Consider the following 26,989-nt stretch of genomic DNA (forward strand, 5'->3'; position numbering starts at 1 on the left):
GTTGCCCTTTTTCATTTCATATTGATCACAATGAGAGGAATTTCCCCCCCCCCCCCCCCCCCCCCCGTGCTATCAAAATATGAGAAACAGCTTTACAAGCACAATAATAAATGTATTGTTCAATGAAAACTTGACAGTATCAGAGTGAACACATTTTCTGTATTGGATCTCATTGCCTTGTGTACCTAATGAAGTGGCCAGTGAGAGGAGGAGACCAGGAGGTGCAGTCCGTTTGGCACAAGTTCCACTAATTCCACTATTTACTCATCTATTTGAAGTTATACACTCCAGCTTGGAGGAAAGAAAAAAGTTAATAAAGTAAATGTGAGGCCACACTGCGATAGTGAAGCTACTACATAAATGTTCTTGTTTGGGGTGATTTTGGGGACGTGACATACAAATACTGTGTTGTTGTGCCCATGAGACATCCTGAAGGGGACATAATGGCGGCTTCAGGCACTTGTCATCACAGTCATAAGTTGAACGCTACCAGCCGTGCTTCGTTATTGCAGTGAATGAGCAATGAAAGAAACATCACAGAAAGTAAAAAAAAAAAAAAAAAAGTTGTATAAAAGCCCACATCCTGTATTTATGTCCCGGGTGTCCACGTGTCCTTGCGCTCAGACCTCCGAGCTGTCCTGGCAGTCTTGCATCCTGACCACCAGCATGGGCTCTGCGCTGATGGAGCCTTTGACCACCTGCTGCACGCCCTTCTGCCACATCTCCTTGCCCTCCTTCTGCCTGGAACGGTGTGCCAGCACCAGCACCACGCTGACCAGCGCCGTCAGCAGCACACCCACCAGCGCCCCCACCACAGTTACCACACCCTCCTCTACTTCATCGCCGTCCAGCTTGCTCGGCTCTGGCCCGTGCGCCAGCAGCTCATCGGAGACCCCCGTCCGCCGCTTGGTGCGGTCCAATGCAATGTGCATGATGTTGGTGCCACGGTTGTTGTCAGCACCGATGTCCGTGGCGACAACCGGGACCTGGTCGCCGGCTGACCTCCTTGATCGACCACCTTTGGAGGCAAGGTCAGTACTCGTGGATGTGAAGGAGTGGTATTCCAGACTGCGCTTTCCGATGCCTCTGTTGGCATTTTCCTTGGAGCGGACTGTGTAGATAGTGTGAATGTACCACTCACGACCTGATGCAACCTGAGGAAATACACAAGGAATTAGGATGTGTCATAAAAAAATCAGAGGGTGCTGAAGACCACCTGGAACATGGCGGTCGAGTCCAGTTTGAAGCCGTCTGAGCCGGGTTGCCGGACAAGTGACAAGGCCGATGCATCGTCCATCGCCAGAACGGCGTTAAAATCAACATCACCAAACACTCTTGCACGTGTCTCGGGCTGAGCCTTGTCCTGGTGACGCACCATGGATGACAAGTGGTCAAAACACACACGTAAAAACACCTGAATAGGAAGAACTGGACTTACCAGGATTTTGAATCGGTAGAGCAGAGAAGGGGAGTCAGCCAGGCAGCCAAACTCAAACTTGGTGGGGTTGTACTTTGGAACGTAGCCATCAGCTCCAGTGCACAGGAACACTTTCTCGATGCTGCAGAAGAAAGAATCTCCAAGGTTCTGCACAGGGTCCACCATGACTCGGCCATAGATGGTGTCACCTGCAAGATCACAATCAGAAAAACTCACCCATGCAGCACTGAAAGAACCACACTATATTTTGGCGTGTATTTGGATACAGCTTTTATTGGAGCCAAGTGTGCAGTGACCAGCCACAGCCGGCAGCTATGCAGTAGATAAGGCAACTAATTATCTGAATGAAAACATGTTCAAATAAACCTAATGTAATGACCTAAGAACATGTATGTTTGCAAAAAGTTTGGGACTTTACATTGAGCTTTGAGGGATGCCACATTTCATTTAATTCAGTCAAAAACAAATACACAAAAAACAAATCTTGTAAGAAATAATGTCAATCCAATGAATCCGTTCCAGTCACTCTAAAATACAGTATTAATGAAACACATTTAATAGAGAACAATTACAGCTGAAAACCAAGTGAAATTCATAGTATCAAATCCAGACTCATCTGTTCAAGACTGCATATTCTCTGACTGCTTGCACACTGTCCTTCATATGTTCCTTCATGTTGATGTTTGCTTTGTTGTCTGTATCTTGTGAAGTGTTTTTAGTGTTTCATTCTCAACGACACTTAACTTTGAAGAACGGACGGTTAGAGCTGTATACTTGAAAGATCACTTGAAAGTTAGCTTCAACTTCATCATGACACACACGGGCCTGCCTCGTTTTCTATTATTTTAACGCAACCTTCCTACTTTGCTACCTCATCTTTCTTCAATTCAATTGTGTTTCTCACTCATGCAAGTGCTTATTCAAGATAGGAAAAGCACGGTCTCGTCAGAGTCAGAAATACGCAGTGTGCTTGAACATCTCATCAACGTACAGCACAGTGCTTTGAAAGAGACCTACAGTATAGTATTTGATTCACTAATAATATCTTCCAAAGATAGGAAGAGGGCTGCATGGTGGATGAGTGGTTAGCACGCATGCCTCACAGCACCCGAGTTCAATTCCACCCTTGGCCATCTCTGTGTGGAGTTTGCATGTTCTCCCCGTGCATGCGTGCGTTTTCTCCGGTTTCCTCCCACATTCCAAAAACATGCTAGGTTAATTGGCCACTCCAAATTGTCCATAGGTATGAATGTGAGTGTGAATGGTTGTTTGTCTATATGTGCCCTGTGATTGGCTGGGGACCAGTCCAGGGTGTACCCTGCCACTCGCCCGAAGACAGCTGGGATAGATTCCAGCACCCCCGCGACCCTCGTGATAATAAGCAATAGAAAATGAATGAATGACTGAAAGATAGGAAGAAAGATAACATTGGGTGTTAAACTTGTAAATGATGACGGCCTAGGTGTTACTATTCTATTATAATTAGAGTTATGCATGAATTTGTTGTTTCATTGGGGAGGATTCAAGCCATTTTATGGATGGCTTCATGAAGAGGTGTCGCTAAAAATTGCAAAGGGATGCAACTTTCCTTGTAGGCTCAAGTGGGAGAATTCCTCATTTTTTAGTAATCAAAGGGCTTTCTTCTGCAGCCTGTCTAGTAGTGTGAGTGTGGGGGGTCTGCTCCACTCCAAATAGGAGAAGCATACTCCATAAGTGGTCATATGTATGCCTTAGAGATTCTAGTAGATGCGTATAGTAAGTCTCTGGGCTTTGGGTTTTTAATGGTAACAGGTGGAGGTGGTTCTGTGAGTGTGAAGCTTGGTCGTCAATATACATCAGGAAGAGTAACGGACCAAGTGCGTTCCCTTGGGGCACACCATCCAGAACAATACAATGTTGTCCATCACATAGGAAAGATGAAATCCAGTCAAGTACTGTAGGTCTCCTTGAAGCCCAAATGACCTCAGTTCTGACAGAAAGCCATGAAAGCTTTCTTCATATCTAAATGCAAGAACTCGAATTTGTTGTAGAGTCAAGAGCATTATTCCACCACTGAGCGCTGTAAGAAAGCATATCAATTGGAGATCTCTAATCTCTGATGAAAGGATTCCCTGGCCGTAAACTCTCTCGTGTCCAAACTCCAACTAGTCTGATAGGACCAACGTAAAAGGACTAGCTCCTGGACTAGTAGGGGTGTCACAAGGACTCATGTCACAAGATATTACAAGATTAAAAGATTTATTTTTCAGTTCCAGTTCATAAAGTCTCTATGTCCTGGTGGGTGGAGGCGGGGCCGCTAGCATACACACATTACCAAGCAATGCAAGGTAATGCAGTAGAAACATAAGTTAAATCAATAGATTGGATTTTATTTTATTTTTCATTGTACTTTTCTGAAAAGTAATGTTCAAATCTCATCTCGTCGACCCCATCCCGTGTATCGTCTCGTCTCGTGAGCGTCTTGTGGCACCCCTATCAACTTGCCTTCCACCTTTGATCATCTTACCCTCAGAAAAGGCGACATCACTCTCCTGGCCAAAGCCCATGGAGCCGTCAGAGAGCCACAAGCTTCTCTTGGACAGTAAGAACATCTGAGTGTTCAGGCTGAACTCCACCGCCACCGGGTCGCTCACCTGGACAAAGACGCTAATGGTTAGCAAAGCGCAGCCGCACAAGCGGTCACCTCCAGTCTGTCTTACTTGCTGGAATCTGATGTCCAGGTCAAAGGTGACAGGCTCTCTGGGACTGCACACAGGCGGGGCTGAGTACTCCATATTCTGGGCGGTTGTGCAAGGGACCAGCTTGACGGTGTAGGTCCCTGAGTAGTCTCTGACCTGTGGGAGACGGGTTGAACTTTCACTGTGGACGCTGTAGGATGTTTTGGGTACCTACTCACAGCAAAGTCGGAGGTGAAAGTCCACTGCTGCACCGGCTGGTTGTAGGTGGGTTCGCTCCTCACCAGTGTGAGGTTAAAGGTCAGACTGGGGTGATCCACGCTCATCACCATGGAGGACAGAGAGGACGCTGCCCAAGGATGTTGCATGTTTAATGAAAGCTGTGTTTCACGTACAATCACAAAGACGTTTATCTCACCAGATCTTTTGATTCTTCCTCCAGAGTGAGATGCCACAAAGAGACCCCTGAAGCGAGCCTTGGTGCGGAAATTGACCGCAAGACGTCCCTCCTGGTTGATGCGCATGCTGGTGGGATACAACGCACCTGTGTGTGTTTGGGGGGTGGGGGTGTGTGCATAAAGACATATATTTAATATTCAAAGCAAACAAAGTCAATGCAGACATGTCCTAAAGGCGCTCGCTACCCTGCAGCTCAGCCTGGGGGGGGCTGCCGATGCCGTCCTTCCACAAGATGGCGGTGTCGTACACAAACGTGAGGCGGAGTTCCGACTGGAGGTCAAAGTGCTGCCAGCCGCCAGTGCCCACGGGAGAGTGGAACACATAGGACACGTAGAGAGGAACACGCAGCGTAACGTAGGACTGGACCAAGTTCAGAACCTGCAAGGGGTCCAAAATAATAAGATTTAGAACCATAGGAGAATGCTGTAACTATGCGCATGCAACATATGTCATCGCTTCATTGGGAACACCTGCACAATATATGGTAAAAAGATCCTGTAAGGCAGCAATGAGGGACAATATTTGTATTTTTGTTTTGCTTTAGGTTTAAACCATTCTAAATATTGCTTGGTGCTGACAATATTTGTTGGGAGACTTTCTTGAGAGGACTAAAATACATAAAATAGCTGTTATGTGTCATGTTACTTAAAATAGCCACTAGATGTCGCTGCTCACATTGATAGTTCTAAAACCTTTTTCAAAAAAATAATATTCTATCGGGCTGCACTCCAAATTGTCCATTGGTATGAATGTGAGTGTGAATGGTTGTTTGTCTGTGATTGGCTGGCGATCAGTCCAGGGTGTACCCCGCCTCTTGCCCGAAGACAGCTGGGATAGGCTCCAGCACCGCCGCGACCCTCGTGAGGATAAGCGGTAGAAAATGAATGAATGAATAATACTGTATCTTGAATAAAGTCATAGAATAATGTCAACACAGCATTGGTCAAAAGTTTGGAGACACTTTTTCATGCTATTGAATGACAAAGTGTCTCCAAACATTTGCCCGCTGTAATTAAAAAAATGAAAACACCAAAAGTTTGGAGTGGTATTGTATATATGAATTATTTAGTGGGTCAATATATTAGAAACAGCTCTCAGTAGGCTGCAGTACATTTGCACACCACTGAGCATTACCCTCTTAGCGAAGTCTGTTCTTTAAAAATGTATGGCCTTTTCATCAGTTCCTGTTCCTAATGAAGTGGGCGTGTGTGCATATATTTATGTGTGTGTGTTTGTGAAGAGGACATTAACAGAAGTGAGCAAACAGATGTGGTGCCCTGTTGTCTGTGAATGGCTCTCATTCAGATGGCTGTAGACAGAAGATGTAAATACACACACACACACACACACACACACACACACACACACACACACGCAGGCAGTAGCTTCCAGTCCAACAGATGTAGACGCACATAAAGCCAAGATTGGATTAGAAGGTAAGGCACCTGTCCATCGGTCCCGATGGTGCCGCCACAGTCGGTGAGCAGCTCAGACATGTGGTAGTAACTGCTGAACTCCCACAGGCAAGCTTCTAGGTTGAGGTTCCTGTAGAAACGCAGCGTGGCATTCCCCCGCAAAGACCCGCTGAACTGGTATGGCGCCGCGTCTCCCGCGCTCTCTGGGTTTTGCATGGCGGGCGTGATGAAGCCGTGGCTCGTGGTAACCTCGTTGTAGTCCAGCAGGTTGGAGCAGCGGTGGTTCCCCACCCGGGTTCCGTCTGGGCTGAGAGTCAGGTCAAAGTTCATGAGGGGCCTGGTGGAAATGACCGGAAGCATGCCTGTGAAAACAAAAACAAACATAACAATATAAGTATAAAAGTCTATAAGTATAAAACATGGATGGCTGAACTGACTCAAAGCGGCACCAACCATCGATGTGCGGCATGGTGACGGTGACTTTGATGAGGTTTTGGTATTTGGGGTCATCCGCTCCAGTGTAGCGCAGCTTGGCGGAGAATGGCTCAGCTCCGACGGTCCCCATTTTACGTGGTTGACACATTCCTTGATGGAAAATAAACACAGCAAGTTGAAGCATCTGAGTCAATGTTCAAGTCAAACAAAGATGGACACCTCACCTTCCTCCTGGCTGATGGCGACGATGGGGCTGCTAAGCTCGAGCCCCTCGTCCCCGTTAGAGTTCACAGCCCTGGCGGCGCACTGGACCCGGGAGCCCGCTTGGAAGTAAACAGAGTCCAGCGTGATCATCTTGGAGGCGGTGAAGAAGGTGTCAAAGTCCACCTCCCTCATGGGGCTGGTGACGCCGTCGGGGCCAGCGGGGGCACTGACAAGCCAGCGATATCGAGTCAAAGTGTCGTTGATATGCTCGCTGACGCATATGGACCCCGTCTTGTCATAGTCCGGGTATCTGCTGTTGCAGGCCTGGAGGAGGAGGCGAGGATGATTTTCATGCTTTTTGGTGCAAAAGTTTATAATTAGAAAGCTTTGAAGAGTCTCTACGGCTTTCAAATGCACCGTGCCTCCAGGTGCACCACTCAACTCCTCAATTCTGACAAGACCACTTGGTTTGCTCTCCCCAGGGAAGCCACAGAGCGGACCGACACAAACACACACACGCAAACAACTTGGCACATCACAAAAAATCAATTTAAGTGGAAGTGATTCTCCAGTGTATAAAAACAAGATGATGCAGTCTGGAAGGTCAAAAAGATCTGCAGTGTTTTCATAAGTAAATATATGCGGTAAATGAAAATATCATATAATATATATGTTGTCATTATATAAAATGATGAAGCATATTTAAAAAGAATGGATGAAGATTGACACTAAGACATGTGCACTGACCGTCACACAGATGACAGGGTAGCCGGCAGGTGGGCGGGGACTGCCCATCATCCTGGCGTCGGCGTCGTAGTGGAGCAGCGACACCACGTGAGGCAAAGACGGGAAGGTGACATCAGCCATGCTGTTGGTCTCCTCAATATAAACGATTACTTTGGTCACCTGGGAAAAAACAAAAGAAAAAAAACATAGCAGAGACAAAGCCAATGCAGATAAAGCCAATGTTTTTACTACATCTAGGGGGTCCAGAATACAAAGTTAGTCAGTACACTTCAGGTTCAAATGTACGGGAAGTATACATCAACCAAAGTAACATATATTCCTCATTTCTAATTATTTCACATTTTTAGCATGGAAAATATATTTATTTCTTTTGTACCATTTTTGGCTCTCTGGAAATTGGATTGACATTATTCCCTGGAGGAAAAATTGCCTTGGTTTTTGCATGTTTCTGTTTTTGTCTAACCTTTTAGAACAAATTAATAACAAAAATATTGCCATTGTGCACTTCCGTAAAGGAAAAGGCAATATTTATCCACGTTCTTGTTAATGGTGAATTACAAGCACTCAAACTAGTCCCTCCCCTTCCACTATATAGCCGAGATGGCCACTATTGACCTACCGCCCCCCAGGGGTGCGTGAATAAAAATGAAAAACAAATAGCGTAATAACTGAAAATTACGAGTACGCCTGAACGCCTCACAGTGCGAGGAGACCGCGGCAGGAAGGAGACAGCACGGCATGTTGCTCTGTGTGCATCAAATCAACAAACAAGTCTGAATGATGACTTTGTGCATTAAGAGTGTTTCATTCGTAGTGGCATTCCAATTAACCCAATTAAAATGAGGCTTTATTGTTGGTTGTGTGTATTTTTGTATTTCAGATAGGGGACATGATGGAAATATTCCAGTCAGATAATGGACACTTCATACTCAACAAGCAGGATTAAAACTAGCAAACTGCTGTCAGTGCTGCACCAAAGTTGGTGATATTTACCACTTGTTGCTCATACAACAATAAGACAATGTTACAAAATGTTGTGCTTATAACAGACATCAATGTTATGTGTGTGTGTGTGTGTGTGTGTGTGTTTGTGTGTGTGTACGTGACTGCTGACCTGAGTTTCCGCCACCATGTTGTCATCGGGCTTCAGGTGCAGCGTGAAGGCTTCCCTCATCTCTCGCACGCCGTCGTACAACACCTCCACTTCCACCACGTGCTCCTTGTCGCCCTGCTTGAACTCAATGTCTGCGCACACAGATGCACACGAGCATGCATGAGAAGACGCTCTCAAGTCTGACACGGTCTACTGCAGGGGTGCTCACACTTTTTCAGCATGCAAGCTACTTTTAAAATGACCGAGTCAAAATGATATACCCACTACAAAAATGCAAAACATCTATTTATTTTCAAATGTATTGAGGATTATTTGTACGTACAATGTATGTTGATGTACCTTACATAACCAAATGAGCCAATATTGCAAAACACACATAATTAACTATTAACATTTTTTGTAATTACCTCCACATTACTCCACATTTCCCTTCTTTGGTACTGCGATGGTAGAATGGCATATGAGGCAAACGCACTTCGAAAAAGACATTGTGAAAAAAAGTCCACCTCCCATTCCGTATGGAAGTGATATGTTTTTGCCTTTTTACTTGGTCCAGCTACTTCACTCATTTTAGTGACCATAAACTTTAGCGAGGGCTTAAAATCGAACGCAATTCGCCGACTAGCTTAGCACTTTGCATCGCTGTTTACGCATGAGCGGTGACCTAAAGGTCAAAATTCAGTTGTCATCTGACTGGTTGTCCTGTATGTCAATCAAGTAACGGGGATGGATGATAGGCTGACATCGTAAGTTCTGCTGCACTTAGAGACGTTGTTTGATTTGATTGGTCACCTGAAGGGCAACATTCAGTTGTCATCTGAATGGCTGCCCTGTATATCAATCAAGTGACGACATTGATGCGAGGATGATATTTTTTTAATGTCACGCCGCGATCGACCAGCGATTGACCAGTACCACCTCCGCAATCGACCGGTAGATCGCGATCGACTTAATGAGCACCCCTGGTCTACTGTATGCAGGTAATGTGCAAGAAGGTGAAAACCCTTATTCCACTACGCTTATTCCAGCATATGGTTGCCTACCTAGAAGTGGTTCCCTTCCTCTATGTATCCCTCCCTCGGCATTTTGGTCATTCATTCAAAGAAAGTGTCTTAACTGTCAACCCCTGGGAGTGTGAGAGTATTTGTAAAGCTCTCTTTGACGCTGCTCACATCGACAGGGAGGATTTCACCTTCCCACCACAGCATAAAGACTATTGAAAGTCAATTAAATATTGCATGACCCTCCGGTGGACTTGAGCAGACTTTCCCTCCAGCTTCGACGAAAATGAGAAATCAGTGAATAAATCCATAAAACCTCTTTTATTAATTCCACGTTCCAGCGGGGAGTCTCGTTTCACACTTGTCTAAACGCGTCTTATTAGCTGAGAGGAGGAGAGCAGAGTTTATTCAATAAAAGATCTCCCCGGGCCAGTAGGAGCTATAAGTATGGCTCCTGTGGAGAACTTGGCCTGTGAGAATTGGTAGGAAGACCACGAGACGCCACATTTTGCATCACCTGCTGTACCACCACGTTAAAACAAGAGAAGGAGATGAGAAACTTGAGTAAAATTGTGGCCTACAAGGTCTGATGGTCCTCATAAAGTACCTGTACGGTCAGACTCACCTTGGGACACGGGGTAGTAGTCTTCCCCCGACACGGCTGACCCGTCTTTGGTGTGAACCCGCACAACGGACACCTTTGAGGTGTCCCCAAGTCGTAGCACAGGAATCCTTGCGGTCGCCACAGTACCCACCTCCTTGGGCTCGCTGATGCTGAACTTGGTCTTGGAAAACCGAATGACAGGCTCTAAAGGAATTCAGGGACAGGAGGATTAGCGTTCTTTGCAACCACTGTATACTGTCTCACTGGCCAGTTCATTAGGTACGCCATCTCTCAGACGGTGTGAGCATTATTATCTTTGTAAAGCGGAATATTTTGTAATATTTTGTTCGCACTCATGAAGATGTATGGTGGAGGTGTACCTAAAGAAGTGTCCTATGTGTGTATCTGCATCTTTCTTACTGTCAGCGGTGTCCTTGACTTTCACCAAGGTTTCATTCAGCGTCCCCAACGTGGCACCAAACTGTGAGTCACTTTTTGGGCTCCCGAGGACCAAGCGGAGCTCTTCCACATCCTCGTAGAACGAGTCGTCAAACAGCGAAACAACACATAGCTTCTCCGTCTCGCCTGTGAAGCACAACGTCTTTGCGGCGTCAGGAACAAGGCTTAGTAAGAAAGCTTTAGGTGTGAAAACACAGGTGAGGAGGAAAGTGTCAGCTTTGTGTTACCGGGCAAGAAGGTGATGATGGACGCGTCCGTATTGGGACGTTCGTCAAAGTCCGAGGCCACCTGGGCTGACCCCTGACGTGTGTAGCAGCGTACAGTGGAGGCCAGCCTGAGGTCACCGCTGCGGTACACCGTGGCCGCTACCTGACCCTCGTGCTCCTCAGTGGACTGCAGCGCCTCACGGAACTGGAACTTTGGTACTGGACGTCATCCAACACAAACATTTCTAGTTTTACGTCGCAGAATGAGCCACCATATTTGCCACCTTCAATCAGACGTAATGACTTACAGTCTGACACGGAGTCGTTTATGAAGATTGTCACCTTCCCAGGTTCTCCCAGGAGGCCGTTTGTTGGCATACGCAGGACCAGGTCAAAGGTCTCAGGTCCCTCCAGCTCAGGATTCCCCAGGTCATCGAGGATGTTGACCCGGAACGTGAGCACGCTAAGGCCCGGAGCGAAGTCCAGGTTGTGACTGATGCCAACGTAGTCCACACCGGCTGAGAACAGGGCGGGAGGGTGTTAATAAAGACACCGAGTAGTGTGACATTTCAAAACTGCATCCTAACATCACCTTCTGCTGAGACAGGCTCAGATTTGCGAGATTGAACAGTGACGGTGGCGGCCTTGGAGAGATCAGTGCCGGTGCGCCACACTTTGACTTCCACGTAACCATCACTCTCATCCACGTGATACTCCTTCTCTCCAAAATAAAAGACTGGAGCTGGGAGGAACAAAGTCATTCTGGAGTTAACCTCATGGTTACATCGGTGCTGCCATTTGCGGTCTGATTGGTAAAAAAGAAAAAAAAATCTTCCAGTCAGAAAGGTCAAACAGCGGCAGCCTATTAGTCTGACTGGAGGGGAGCGTGACCTTTTGAACTCTTGTCCAAATTCATCATCAACATTTTCCAGCAAACACTCTTTAACCATTAGCAATGCTAGTGTGTGTGTGTGTGTGTATGCGTGCACATGTTAGCATGTAGGCGTGTGTGTATGTATGTTTTTGATTGTGTAGAGAACCAATCAGAAGTAAAGGGACACCTTCCCTTTCAGTAGCATATGAAGGTGTCTCTAAACATTTGACTAGACCTGTGTGTGTGTGTGTGTGTGTGTGTGTGTGTGTGTGTGTGTGTGTGTGTGTGTGTGTGTGCATCCACGCACATGCACGCATGCATGCACACAGACAGCGCCCCCTCCAGACTGCTCAAAGGTCTTTTTGAAGTGACTTTGTTTCCTGAGGCAGCGGTTTCATCTCCATGCAGCTTTCAAGTGTGAAAAAAGTGACAGGAGGAAAAGTTGATCTTCTCCATGTTTCTCTTTCTCGACTCATTCCTTAAAATCTACCACAATTCCAAAAATAACCATCACCCCCGTCAGCATCAAACACTTTTTCAGAGTGTTTTCATGTGAACTCTGTAATGTGGTATTTTTAACTGGGCCAATGAAACTCTCTCAGCACACTGTGAGGAAATGTTTGGTCTGTTACGCTATCATTTTTACTAAATGATATTATAATTCCACTCTCGACTCAACAGCAGCCGCCGGCAACAATATCTTGGCTGTGTACCTCAGATCAAGAAGATGCGCCGTCGCCATTAAGCCTGGCTTCCTCGATGTCTCTCTGTTTTACCTTTTACACCCACCGTAACCTCCCCAAATGCACACACACACACACACACTTCACCTAGCAGCCACAGCAATAAGAGCAAACATACAAAGACAGCAGAAGAAAAAGTCGGTGAAAGCTGCAGAGAATGAAGAACTGGAAGCTACGCTATGCAAACAGAAGTCCTGGCACACATCTCATCATTAATCATTGACAATCAATAAGAGGATGGACAAACCTTTTTTTCCAGTGAGGGATGCATACAGAAAAACAAAAGGATGTGGGGGACCACTTCGATGCTAAAAGATGCTAAAAGGAATCCAGTCGGTCAGTAGAGAAAAGGTGTGTAATATCTAATAATATATGTCATAATCAATTTACTCTGTGATTGGTGCCTGACCAGTCCTGGGTGTACCCCACGTCTAGCCCGAAGTTAGCTGGGATAGGCTCCAGCATATCCCCACAACCCCACTGAGGATAAGCGGTATAGAAAAATGATAGATGGATGGATCATCAATTTATTTAACTTTGCCAAGGGCCACTATAAATGGGCTGCAATGAAAAGTGCCACCCGCAGGCTGCACTTTGGACACCCCTGGACACCCTTTGTCCAAAAGACGTTTAGGACAAATTGTCTGCTTTCATCTTTATGGTAGAACATTTATCTTCCCAGCAAATAAACCAAGCTGCATAATGGAATGCCTGGAGGACTTGTACGTGGAAGAACCAGAACAGGTCCAACACCGGTGACCTCTGACCTCACAAATGGGCATACAATTTCCTCAGACTCACTCCACAATCTTGTAGAAGCTTCCTGTCCCAATACTTTTGCCCACATTCCGCAGCCTGAATGACAATTTCCACGGGTCCATGAGTGAGGAGCCGTACACGTTTCCTGTCAGCCCTGTGTGTGTGGTGTGTGTGTGTGTGAGGGGGTGGGGGGGGGGTCATGATGGCTAGTTTGAAGTGTGTGTGTTTGTGTGAAGACAATAAATGTTAATGACTTCTTTGTATCACATTATCATCTGTAGCTCTCCTCGTGCAAGCAGGTGACCATTTTCATTTTTGTGCTGATTGCTGCACATGAACTGTATTTGCATGCATCCATCCATCCATCCATCCATCCACCCATCTTCTATGCCCCTTATCCTCACCAGGGATGCGGGTATGCTGGAGCTGATCCCAGCTGTCTTCGGGCGATAGGCAGGGTACACCCCGGACTGGTGGCCAGCCAATCACAGGGCACATATAGACAAACAACCATTCACACTCACATTCATACCTATGGACAATTTGGAGTCGCCAGAATGTGGAAGGAAACAGGAGTATAATATAATATATATATATATAATAGGAGTAAAATACCAATGTAGCGTATTTGCATATTCAATAAGCAGTGTGGGGACACGTTATCATGCTGTAAACCTTTAATTCCCACTGTTTTTCCACTTCTTTTGTACTATTGCTGCACTGATGGAGTGGAGATATATCTTATGACTTATTCAAGTCAGTGCAGTAACAATGAGGAGCACCTATAGCTGGAAAAAAGACTGTTTCCCCTCAGGCTTTTTTTTGCACCCAAAACATATCTTTGTCATTCTTTCTACACGAGGCTGAAACATGAGAAAAAAGACAGCAGGATCCCACTGGATTCCCGAGGAGAGTGTTGTCTAATTAACAACTGGATGACAGCAACATGACAAAAATTGGACTTCCTGTGTCTGCGTTGGATGCTGAAAGCGTACACAGGTTTCACACCTTTGGTGGCAAATGAAGCTGCAAATTGACACATTCCTCTTGGAAAGTCCCCATCCCCCTTGTGTCTATTAATTTTATGATCACACGTTGGAAATATAACAGTAGTTACCGTCGTCTTTATCCTCCAAGATGGTGACTTTCGCTGAGGGGTAGTGCAGGCCCAGGCGGCCCCCAATGGGCATGGAGAGGCTGACGTTGAAGTTCTCCTCGCTCTCATACAGCGAGTCGTCGATGACCAACACGCGACACGACTTCTCCCGCTCGCCCTTGTCGAAGCGCAGCATGCTGCCGTGCTCCTCCGGACGGGAGATGTAGTCAGAATAGGATAGGACCGTGGTGGGGACGGTCCCAGTGGCAGAACCTTTTAAAAAGAGGGTAGCATTAGCAGGAATTGAAAGTCCATATTGCTAATTAGATGCTAGTTGTGTCATGATGGGATTTAGCGTATCTAGCTAAGAAATAAAATGTCAGCCTTAATGAGCGATGCATTCATGAGATACTGTGCTAATACACCCTTTGAAATGGGTTGACCTTTCTGCTGCTTTTCATGGCAAATGACAGCAGGAACATACACCGCGTCCCCATCCATGGGTTTTTGGGGCTTTTTAGGTAGGAGGAGACGTGCTTTTGATAGGTTTGACAGGGCCGACAGAACCGGGTTCAGTATTGATGGATTTTATGTGTGTGTATGTGTGTGTGTGTGTGTGGGCTTCCAGACTTCAAAAAGAGCCATTAACGCGAATATATTAACATTTCATTAAAGCTGTGCTTTTTCTATTAAATTGCTGCTTTCAAATCTTCTATTCCGGGGTTGACAGCGTTGTGAAATCACACCATTACGTCTCATGTTGGAATGAAAAATAAAATAGTACCCAGTCACATATTTTGTATTATGTGTGCAAAACATCTCATAAATATCAAAATATCATAAATATTCATTATAACAAGGGCTATGTTTTGTCTGCATTTTAATATTTTACTTTTAAAGAAACAAGGTGTTTGTGAGTTGCCCAAAAACATAGTACGGTCAAAAGTTTGGAGACACATTCCCATCCACAAGCATGAGAATGTGTCTCCCAACTTTTCTCCTGTATGAGGACTGTATTGTAACGAACCTGTATCCTGACATATTGTACATTTTAATTGTGGATGGTATGGCATGGCTTGTTTTAGAGCAGAGGCCACCTAAAAAAAACATGTCCGCCTTTGTTTGTTTACGTGAATGCCGCAGCACGTCTTTTAACTGGCACAAGAAAATATGAGCACATTACCGCAAATTTATTTTCACTCCACTGGCTGCCTATACGTTTTAGGGTTCATTCATTCATTCATTCATTTTCTACCGCTTTTCCTCACGAGGGTCGCGGGGGGTGCTGGAGCCTATCCCAGCTGTCTTCGGGCGTAAGGCGGGGTACACCCTAGACTGGTGGCCAGCCAATCACAGGGTACATATAGACAAACAACCATTCACACTCACATTCATACCTATGGACAATTTGGAGTGGCCAATTAACCTAGCATGTTTTTGGAATGTGGGAGGAAACCGGAGTACCCGGAGAAAACCCACGCATGCACGGGGAGAACATGCAAACTCCACACAGAGATGCCCGAGGGTGGGATTGAACCCTGGTCTCCTAGCTGTGAGGTCTGCGCGCTAACCCCTAGACCACCGTGCCGCCCATTTTAGGGTTCATTTCAAATTTATTTTATTTGCTTTTAAATCCCTCAACGGTCTTGCGCCGTTGTACCTCTCGGAGCTTCTACATTTTTACACTCTGTCCCGGTCTCTCAGGTCATCTGATCAGTTGCTCCTGAGGGAGCCTAAAACAAAGTGGAAGCTCAGGGGGGCTCGTGCCTTTGCTGTTGCAGCCCCAAAACTTTGGAATAATCTGCCACATATCATACAGGCCTCCTCTCTGTCTGTTTTTAAATCCTATCTTAAGACCCACCTCTTCTCCTTGGCTTTTAACACGTATTAGGAGGCTGACTTTTTACTCTTCTTTTTGGATTTTATTTTTTCTTACTTTGAGCGTACTGTATTTTAATCTCATTTTATTTAATTTCATCGATTTTATATTTTGTTTTGACCAGTCCAGGGTGTACCCCGCCTCTCGTCCGAAGACAGCTGGGATAGGCCCCCGCGACCCTCATGAGGATAAGCGGTAGAAAATGAATGAATGAATATTTTGTTTTATCTTATATTATTCTAATTTACCATACTGACTTAATTTTTATTGTGATTTGTATTTTTAATCTTCTTGTGCAGCACTTTGGAAACCTTGTGTTTGTTTAATCGTGCTATATAAATATAATGGATTGGATTGGAATTAACGCCCCCTGTAATGAGCCATATGAGGCATTCAATGTCCCTTCTTTCGGACCTTGCTGAGTGTAGCAGACCACCATGAGCTCCTCGCTGACATCTCCGCTGCGATGCACCGGAATGGACAGGCGGCCGACGTCCTCCTCAACGAGTAAAAGCGGCTCAGGGAAGAAGACGGTGGACTCTGATGGGAGGCAAAGAAGACAAAGAAGAAGGTTTTAAGGTTCAGCTCGTCCACAAATACTCCTTGTTGGATTCCGGAGTTGTCCCTGAATTGTTCATTTTGTTCCCAGTCCACAAAGCAAGGTCCATCAAGGTAGAAGAGATTGTTGTAGTAGTTTGATGTGAAAGAACCTCGTCAAATGGACAAAAGTTGCACATTTTCTTCACTTTTCACTTCCCGTAGCAACTTGCTGTTGGTGTCGTTTAGCTCAGTGTAGTTGTAGAAACTGAAAGTAAAAAGTAATCGTCAGAAAGTCTGTCAAAGTGCCATTTTTCTTTCTTTCCATAAGAACGCTGCTGGAGGCGGCAGCGAGCAGTCTTCACGCAGACTGAGAGCATGTATTCTTTGACAGGAAGTAGTCAAAGTTGGGCTGCAGGAAAACGCGGCGTAATTAGACGCCAACACGCCATGCTCCAAGACCTCGTTACGAATCATCAGAGCAGGACCAGAGGGCGCTCCCTCTGAATGAAAACAATATCCAGTATAAGCTAGCAAAGACCAAGAGAGCCGGCCTGTGTGGTGTTTTGTTTTGGACGAGGCTTATCTGTCCTCGCCGCGAGTCCTGAGGGAAAGACGTCTCATCGGCAGCATCATCAGAGAGTGGTTGATCTCTGTCACATTAGACAATCTTCAGAGACGAGAGACAACAAACCCGACCCCTGACGCTGTAATGAAGTCACAGGGGAGGACAAATTGAGGACATTAGAAGACATTGAGAGGGAGTAGATGTCAGCGGTATGGAAGTGTCTTTGTTGCACTCGTGTCTTAAAACATTGCAACATTAAAGCAGGAAGACGCTTCAGAATCTTCCATTCGCCAAACAATCTATGGCAGGCTATGGATTACGTTTATTCGAGGCTGACAAATGTGTGAACTTTATAGAAAGTGCAGCCGCTAACGTCTAGTCATTTGTTGACGGGGGACCAGCCGGAGTTGGTGAATTGTCCCAAAATGGGGAAAAAAATATATAAATATGAAGAAGCAAGAAAGGATTTTGTTGGTGTTGTCCACTGTGTATTGTGCTGACAAGATGCACACAACAGATGTGAGATAAAGTGTGATGTTGTTTTTATACCATGCTGACAAACACCCCAGCCTGAGGCCCAACTGGGAATTCTCAGTGTAAATGTCAGCAACGTCAAAGTGTGTGCTAGGACTCATCAGTCCAGTCCTGGGAAAATCTTTGCTTTTACCTTGGATACTTTTTCTTTTTCTTTTTTTTTTTTTTACCTTGGTTCGTGTTTCTACTTATTATCTTTAATTTATACACCGTTTATACACGCTTTAACTCAAGTGAGTTACTTTTAATCTCTAAAAATCTAAAAATATTTCATCTCGCGGAACTTACCTAAATTAGCTTTCACCCATTTTAGCTTTTATGACAGTGAGCTTTCACCTTTGCCACTTTTTTCATCTCAATCAGCATTTCCTTAGATCATTTTTCATTTAGACATTTTTGTCATGTCTCTTTCACCCAAGTTAGTGTTAAACTTGTGTTATGTTTTATCTCAACAACTTTTTAGCACATTTAGCTTTGATCTCGCGTGGCTTTGATCTCGGTTAGCATTTAACTCAGCTAGTTTTATGGGGTAAAAGCAGCTGTCTGACAGCCAACTAATCCGAGAACCTGCTAATCCGACAACCTGCTAGTCCGACAACCCGCTAGTCCGACAACTCTCCGGTCCGACAGCCAACTCGTCCGACAACCCGCTAGTCCGACAACCCGCTAGTCCGACAGCCAACTAGTCCGACAACCCGCTAGTCCGACAACCCGCTAGTCCGACAACCCGCTAGTCCGACAACCCGCTAGTCCGACAGGCAACTAGTCCGACAACCCAGAGGTAGGACAGTTCATTATTCCGACAACTCAAATGTCCAACAGCCCATTAGTCGGACAACCCAGAAGTCCGACAGCCCACTCGTTCGACAACTCGCTAGTCCGACAGCCAACTACTCCGACAACCCAAATGTCCAACGGCCCATTAGTCCGACAGGTGACAGCTCACTAACTATATATTATTTCATATGTATTATTTGGCTAATATATAATATCAATGGCTTAGCTTGTTTATTCATGAGTTACCATAGTTACCAGGTAATTAATGTTTAATAATGCTCGTTACATTATTCTATAGAATGTTTTATTGATCTGTTAACAAGCTAGCCCGCTAATCCTGATCCCCTTTGCTTAAATTGTTGTTGATCAAGTTCATGATGTAATTCACATTGGTGGCTTGTCAGACTAGCGGGTTGTCGAACTAGTGAGCTTTCGGACCCCTGGTCTGTCGTCGTAATGAGACTTCTGCTTGTCTGACTATAGAGAGGACCCCGGTTTCACTAGCGTAGATTTTACCTCATTTACCTTAGCTGTCTGGAATTTGTTTAACTTTAACCTCATTGGCTTTCACCCTGGCTAGCATTGATCTCAATTAGCTTTTAGCATGTTTAGCTTTGACTAAACACGTCTAACTTTTTCTCTCATTTCGTTTTTAGCACATTTAGCTTTGATCTTGTGTAGCTTTTACCATGGTTAGCGGTTACTTCAGTTAGCTTTGACCAAAGTTAGCATGCTACTCGACTAGAATTATCTAGTGTAGATTTTACCTTTAGCTTTTAACACGTTTAGCTTTTAACTAAATTTATCTAAGTTTTTATCTCAATTAGTTTTTAGCAGATTTTGCTTTGATCATGTGTAGCTTTTACCATGGTTAGCGGTTATTTCAGTTAGCTTTGAACACAGTTAGCATGCTACTCAACTAGTATTATCTAGTGTAGATTTTACCTTTGGCTTTTAGCACGTTTAGCTTTTAACTAAACTCATCAAGTTTTTATTTCAATTAGTTTTTAGTACATTTAGCTTTGATCTTGCATTGCTGTTACTTCCGTTAGCATTCAACTTAAGCAGATAGCTGTACCACAGTTAATTGATGCCAAAACTGACTTTTAATTCTGATTCTTTAATTTTTTAAAGCTTTTTGCCAGTTAGCTTTAATTTACAGAACTTTAACGGGAGAGAGCTCACCTCGTTTATGTTTTACCTTGGTTAGCATTTCACTCAGTTAGTCTGCTGTTTGTCAGAAATCTTTACTCAATCAAATCAATAGGTTATTATAGGTTCAAAAAATCATTTGAAGTGGGAAAGGTGGTCAATGTTGTGTTTTGATTTTAACATGATGTCTACTCACCGTCACCGGGATCCAGGATCTCCACCGTGGCCGTGGCGGGGAACTCCAGCACCCCCATGACCGGCTCGGACAGCAGAATCTGGAACGTCTCGGCCTGTTCGTACTTCTCGTCAGTCAAGAGGCGAACCCGCCAGGTGGCGCTGGTCTGGCCCGGATTGAACTGGACTTGCCTCTGGGACTTCCCCCTGTAGTCCTCGTCCTTCTTGGCGCTCCCATCCTGTGTGCCGATACCTGACAAGCACGAGAGACAATGGAGACGGAACACATGGAGAGCGGATTAGAAGTCTTGGGAACAGTTCTTCCATGATGACTGTCAGAGCTTTGGGAATACAGTATGTCAGATTTATTTGTCACTTAGTCCTTCTAGGAAGATTCAAAGATGGAGAAGCATGCACCTTCTTTTCAACAAACGCCAGCATGACGGCCGACATCAAACGTGATGATGTGGAATTATGGAAAATTATGATTCCGGACCGTGCATGACGCTCCGCGCATACACAAGTGTGACAAGCAGGCCTATTAGCGATGCGTTCAAGTATTGAGGGCACAATCAGAGAAAAGATGAAGGAGGACTTGTCAGTGTTTTACATCAATGAAGCTCACTGGCCAGTTTATTATGTACACCTGCTGTCTTGAACGGATTTGTTGGATTGGATCTCGTTCAATGGTGTTCCTAATTAAGTGTCCACAGTGTATTATCTCCTAGTGAGTGACACATGAAAGTCATTTTGAGCCACTTCCACCCTTCCTTCTTAAGTGGATCCAGCTTCCTTTTGGCAACTTCACCGGAGTCTTGTAGAAAGTTCCGCCTCCTTATGAGAGCGAGTAAATCAGGCGGGTGGTGCAGCACTGGGCAAGATGAAAAGGATCCATCCTGGGCGATGCATTGTGCTCGTTACGTTGAGCACCACCAGGATGCAAACTGTCCTCCCAGGTCACATTTCTGCCTGATTGCGAGCGTGCGTGTGCACACGTTCGATAGGAGCAGCGCACGGGAAACAACACTTTCAAGCGAGTGAGTTTTTATTTTATTATTATTACTGTGGCTGTGGGCATTCATTTACTCAACCGCAGAGAGGACCAGGCGTGATATGATGCTTTGAAAAGCGCCAGGGCAGCTTTACTGATGCCATGTCTACTCTGCTAATGCAACACACAATGCAATAGTCTTGTCCCAAATCCGTTACTCTGAAGCATGTACTTACTTAAATGATGATCACAATACAGTAATCCCTCGTTTATCCAGGCTAATTGGTTTCAGCCCCTACCACGATTAATGAATTTCCACCAAGTAGGATTCTGAATTTACAGTGGTGTGGAAAAGTGTGTGAAAATTTAGTCCTGTCACAAATCTATTATACAGTAATAGCAACCAAAAAAAATGCTGCTTTTCTAGTTAGCCACTGTGTTGTGTGTTAGCCTGCTGTCATGCGCTCATTAGCATAAAAGCCAGAGTTCATTAGGAGCTACTGAGGAGGTCACTGATTAGCCAAACGGAACAAATTAAAAATGCGAGGCATAAATGTCAAAACAGCAACACCATTAACACAGATAGGAAAAGCTCCTAATGGGATCATGTGACCACTCACCAACAAAAGAGGTCTCGCCAAGGTAGCCCCTGCGCCTCAGCACCACCTCCAGGAAGTGGTCCTCCTCATCCACCACGTAGTAGTCCTTCTCCAAGGAGATCCAGGCCCAGTCGAGACGGAAGTGCTGTCCCTTCAGCTTGTTCCCACCTGAAAATAAAAGATGGTGAGCACACTGTGCACTTCACCAAAAGGCCAGATATATATCATGTGACTTATTTGGGAAAGTAGAATTAGTTCTGAGTGGGAGAAAGAGTAAACATATTAATTTTTGAAGCATAATCAATAATTCATGTTTTGGGTAAGTCAATCCACTTTGCTACATGCAGCATTTTTATTCTGTACAACACAAATACACCCTTGACCTTTTGGAGAGGTTGCAGGAAGACAACACAATAGGACTGCATGTATATTTGTGGTGGTGGAGGGGGGGCGTGTGGGCACATGTGGGTGGAATTGTAATCGGAGAGAGGTATAACATTGTGGGAGAATGAAAAGTTAAACAAATGACTTTCTCCTGTCACTTCCTTATGTTGTTTTATTATGTCACAAACAAGACGGAGCCGCCTGTGAGTGCACCGTGCAGCCGCTAATGGGAATTCATTCATTCATTTTCTACCGCTTATCCTCACAAGGGTCGCGGGGGTTGCTGGAGCCTATCCCAGCTGTCTTCGGGCGAGCGGCGGGGTACACCCTGGACTGGTGGCCAGCCAATCACAGGGCACATATAGACAAACAACCATTCACACTCACACTTCATACCTATGGACAAATTGGAGTCACCAATTAACCTAGCATGTTTTTGGAATGTGGGAGGAAACCGGAGTACCCGGAGAAAACCCATGCACACACTGGGCGAACATGCAAACTCCACACAGAGTTGCCTGAGGGGGGAATCAAACCCGTGTTTCCTAGCTGTATGACCTTTGTGCTAACCACTTAGCCGCTAATGGGAATATGAAAATAAAAAAAGGTGGAAATAGTGGCATACGCGGTACTACCAAAAATGCACTGCTAATGGATAGATATGACCGGAGATACTTTATATCGATCTATGTAATAATATCAGTAATCATGGCAGCGCAGGCATCAGTGGTGTTCAAGATCCTGCTGTAATGATGATGGCTGGGTTTGCTTGAGAGATGAAGAAGCGTATCACAAGTTTTGTGCAGGCCTGGTGATGTCATAATATTAGATTAGATTAGATTCAACTTTATTGTTATTGCTCATGTCACTTGTACAGGGCAACAAAATGCAGTTAGCATCCAACCAGAAGTGCAATTTTTACAAGTACATTAGTATGGACAGATCTATGTAAATAAAACTATACAGGCTATGACTATAATACATATGCACATTAGATGAGGAAATGTACTCCCATCACAAACTTTGGGTCATACTGATGATTTTTCTAATTTACATGATGCCTTTTCTAGCTATAACCTTTCGAAATAGTAACATCAAAACTAACAAAAAGCAGGAATTATAAGCTACATTGATAAGACAGTCCCATTATAATGTGTTAATTAGTGAGGGCCTACAGGTAGCACCAAATCTATTTGTGCTTGGCCACCATAAATGATTCACATAAAGGAAAATAAAAAGTTTTTGTAGCATGGCAGGAGAAGAAAGCATCATGGAGAATATTATCACAACTTATACATGTTGTTGTTTAAAGCCTGCAGGCCGAAAATATAGCCCACACACACACAGATTCAAACTAAACTGCAACCTTGACTTTCATCCTCATTATGCAAAATGCAGCTTTCGGCTACCTAAAGCTTACCTAGTGTCTATATCTGTGTGTGTGTGTGTGTGTGTGTGTGTGTGACCTCAAAAAGAAACAAAAAGGCATCAGCGAGCTCCTTCAGAAGGATGAGATTTGAGGCATGTGCTGAGTGAACAAAAGCAGTAGTGGCTTTGAAATGCGCCTCAGTCGCATTAAAACACACTTTTACACTCTCTCCAAGGATCCGCTCTATAAACGCACCACAAGCCTTTTATTTTCAACTCAATTACACATTTCTCTGTGAGCAAAACTGAAGAATAATTGAAACAAAAGTATCAAGAGGACCACGTGATGTAATAACTGACGCACAAAGCTCCAGTGTTCATATGCAAGATACGTTTGTGTTACGCTGTGTTATCATCGGTGACTGCAGTCACGGTCACGGTGAAAGTGTGAAAGATAGTATTCAGATACATTAACATACCCCCAAAAGAGCAATATTCAAGTGATGAGACAAACTAAGTCATGGCTCTGTATTAATTATATAATACATATTAAAACACCGCGATGGAGCCACTCTATCATGGCTTTCAAAAGTTAATTAATAAATGATTGCTGTTTCGTGGTTGACTATGGTCTATTATAAGTCAGAAAATATGCATATTTAAGGAAAATGTACACATTTATTGCCCAAATTAAGCAATTTCAACAATTTAATGACTAAATTAACTACAATACTAAGATCACCACCTTATGATTGTAGTATTCTGCATTGGTCACTAGGTGTCAGTAATTGCTCCGCAGAAGCACACGGCTTTTATAGCAGGTTTAAATTATCTCACAACATGCACAATAACAATAATAATAATAATCATTGTAATAATTGTAAAATTACTGTGGAGACCATAACCCACAACAAGCTAAAACTCAATTCTGAAACCCTGACGTCACTTCCTGTCTGCCATCAATTCTGCTCCCCTACAGGGTAAACTTTCTTAATTGGCTTCCTTTCTCTGATTACAGTATATCTACTAAATGGGTGTTATTTCATGTCTATACGGCTCTAATGATGTCAAAGGAGATCTATTTGTCCTTTTCCACTTTTTAAATGTAGTTAGAATGTTGCCTTCATGTGGTAAATGATGCCAAAGTTTCAGATAATGAGGTTTGCGCATTTGGATGTGAGCCCTGAAAGAAGAAACGCTCCGTTTCAGAGGGCGGTGTAAAACTAGAGGTTTGTGATGTCACAGATAGGCGGTCTTCCTTATATGGGCGTGCGCTGTTGGCAAGATATGCTCTCTGCCCTCCCACAAGCTGTGCTTCTGCGTTTACGTTGTTAGCAATGTCTCCCAGGAAGTGTTTTTTCTGGTGTAATGGAAAGCTACATTTGTTTAAAATTCCTAAGAACGCCACCATCAGAACAAGTGGTTGGACTTCCTGATTCCCTACCAGCAAAAGAAAAATATTTTAATCTGTCAACGGCATTTCACACTGTACTGTTTCGTACTTACCAAAGCCCGATGCCTTTCCAACGTTACTTGGTCGTGTGGAAGAGTGAGAAGGGCAAGCAGTGAGTAACAAATTAACAGTGTCCTAACTGTGTTTATTTTGTGTAAGTCATGGAGCAAAAGTCCTTGTATGTGTAGCATTATAGAGTGTGCATACAGGGAACAGAGTTGCTAATAGCCATTTCCCACCCCAATCAGTGTGTCTACTTTTTTTAAACACTGGTAGTCCCGCAAAAAACTTGTAATGACCACATTACACGTTACCGATGCTGTAGAAAACCTACCTCTAAAATGCTAAAGCTACTTATCATTGATGTCTTGATGTCTTGAAATAACCTCTTTCCTTGACAAACTTTGGACTGTCCAGTCTCTACTTCCGGATCGGATTTGGGATCCAACACATATGGCTGTATGTTAAAATCAGTCATTTAAAAAAGATAAATCACTGTTTATTGTCAACTCCTATAAAGTTGGGTTCACACCTAGTGGCACAACACAAGTCTTCCTAAGCACTTGGGAGTGTGACCAATCACAGCGGAGTGGATGTGCCTGGAGACGGGCAGTGGGTGCAATGGATTAAAACTGACCATTTTCGCGAGGAGCACAAAATCAAAAGAAATACAGCTGAAATAGGCGCAGATTCTGGAAGATCTAGAATGGTGCTGGTTATCGTGTGTAGCTGCTCTATAGTAGGAGACCATGATGATACAGGGCTCTACATTAAAAACCAAAATGACTTGCCCATAGGGAATCCTTAAGGTGAGAACTACTTGCCCGAACTTGCCCCATGTAAAATGAAAAGACTGCCATAATGATATCATGTAATTTTTTGTGGCATCACATGAGAATCTCAAATAAATAAAATAATATAATAAATAATACCTTACACATGGTAGTCGTAGTAAGCAGTGATATTTAGATTTTGTGCACCACAATGAAACATTGTTGAATAGACACATTTGTGTACTAGTAAAGTGTTTTTAATCCAGAAAAAAATGCTCAATGGTCAAACAATAATTTGTGAAGCAAAGGTGAGAAAAATCCACAGAGAAATGGAAGCGCTAGATTTTGTAGCTTGTGCAAAATCAGCACTTGGTATTGGATCTAATGGGTGGTGTTTCATTGTGACCACTTCAAATTGTCACAGCAATGTGATTCACTCACCTGTGCCATCATTTGATTTGCTGCCGCTAATAAAATACTTGTTTAGGAGGCACTGCTTCATCACTTTTTGCTGTTTTCCTTCACAAGTTGTTGAAGAATTAGACCATGTTTGCAGCGACGCCATGATGGATGTTTTCATAGTCAAACCATCGCTGATTGGTTGATCGCGAACAACGGGTGTGGGTAAAACGCGGACTGTGGATTACGGACCGCGGTCTAAATAAACGATTCTGATTGGCCCATTGCAAGGATTGCTTTGCAAATTACCAGCGGAATTACGCAGTCCGTGTTTTACCAACACCCAACAAGAACCGCTTTAAAAAAAAACCTCTTTGCAGTATGGCATGCTAAAGTGCACTTGCCCGACGGGAATATCACTGATTGGATTTACTTGCCCGAATTTTGTTTTAACTTGCCCCGGGCCATCGGTACATCGTTATTGTCGAGCCCTGATGATATGATCATAATAGGTTCCCTTTATAAAATGTATTATTTAGTATTTAGAAGATTGTAAACAAGTTTTCTATGCCATAACAACATAAAATATTCAATTTATAAAGAATTTATATATATATTTATATATTTGCGTATATTAACAAGTCTGGAACCCATTAACCTGTCACGATCGGGCTTCACCCCCTCGTGACAGCTCGTTTAGTTCCTTTTTTGCCTCTGTTCCGAGTTTGTACCCTTATTTTGTATTATTTCCTGTGTTGGTCTGTCCTGTGTTCCGTCACTTTTACTTTCTCCTCTACGCGCACCTGTTTGTAATTTGTTGATTGTATTTAGTTCAGCCGGTGCGTCTTCCTTTTGTTGGTTCATTGTCATTGTTTGAGTTGGACTTGCTAGTGCGTCGTTCTGCTGCATAGCATAAATAAATATATTTTTACCTGCATTTGGGTCCTTATCTCTGCATCCTGGGGTCGAACCGCAAAACTCACAAGCCGGAACGTGACATTACCCCCAATAAGGGATACTACTGTTGGTTCTCTGAGGGCTTCAAGAAAAAAAACACACGCTCAGTTCATGCAAAAACTCATGTCTTAAATTGTCTTAAATGTTTACCAAACTACAGCATGTATATTGATTATTAGACTATATTTTTGTAGCGGGTCACCGTCACAAGAGGC

General features: G+C 44.1%; 1 protein-coding gene across 2 annotated transcripts in view; it reads right to left on the reverse strand.

The window, feature by feature from the left end:
* Window positions 1–72: 72 nt before the first annotated feature.
* Window positions 73–26,989, reverse strand: part of frem2a (FRAS1 related extracellular matrix 2a) — a 46,496-nt gene continuing 19,579 nt past the window's right edge. Inside the window, exons 3-24 of one of the 2 annotated variants that reach the window (XM_058086568.1) lie at window positions 21,462–21,608; window positions 19,873–20,103; window positions 16,523–16,648; window positions 14,251–14,502; window positions 11,350–11,499; window positions 11,066–11,275; window positions 10,779–10,976; window positions 10,513–10,677; window positions 10,114–10,296; window positions 8,488–8,618; window positions 7,374–7,532; window positions 6,647–6,950; window positions 6,441–6,572; window positions 6,018–6,349; window positions 4,758–4,950; window positions 4,532–4,657; window positions 4,335–4,462; window positions 4,138–4,272; window positions 3,945–4,071; window positions 1,439–1,626; window positions 1,217–1,363; window positions 73–1,154 (exon numbers count right to left, since the gene is read on the reverse strand). In XM_058086568.1, coding sequence (XP_057942551.1) covers window positions 621–1,154; window positions 1,217–1,363; window positions 1,439–1,626; window positions 3,945–4,071; window positions 4,138–4,272; window positions 4,335–4,462; window positions 4,532–4,657; window positions 4,758–4,950; window positions 6,018–6,349; window positions 6,441–6,572; window positions 6,647–6,950; window positions 7,374–7,532; window positions 8,488–8,618; window positions 10,114–10,296; window positions 10,513–10,677; window positions 10,779–10,976; window positions 11,066–11,275; window positions 11,350–11,499; window positions 14,251–14,502; window positions 16,523–16,648; window positions 19,873–20,103; window positions 21,462–21,608 — 4,298 coding nt within the window. In that variant the 3' untranslated portion in view covers window positions 73–620. Of the gene's footprint in view, window positions 1,155–1,216; window positions 1,364–1,438; window positions 1,627–3,944; window positions 4,072–4,137; window positions 4,273–4,334; window positions 4,463–4,531; window positions 4,658–4,757; window positions 4,951–6,017; window positions 6,350–6,440; window positions 6,573–6,646; window positions 6,951–7,373; window positions 7,533–8,487; window positions 8,619–10,113; window positions 10,297–10,512; window positions 10,694–10,778; window positions 10,977–11,065; window positions 11,276–11,349; window positions 11,500–14,250; window positions 14,503–16,522; window positions 16,649–19,872; window positions 20,104–21,461; window positions 21,609–26,989 lie in introns of those variants that run through there. The other variant, XR_009132026.1, reaches the window with a different exon arrangement.

Source organism: Doryrhamphus excisus, chromosome 11 (assembly GCF_030265055.1).
Source record: "Doryrhamphus excisus isolate RoL2022-K1 chromosome 11, RoL_Dexc_1.0, whole genome shotgun sequence".
NCBI lineage: Eukaryota > Metazoa > Chordata > Actinopteri > Syngnathiformes > Syngnathidae > Doryrhamphus > Doryrhamphus excisus.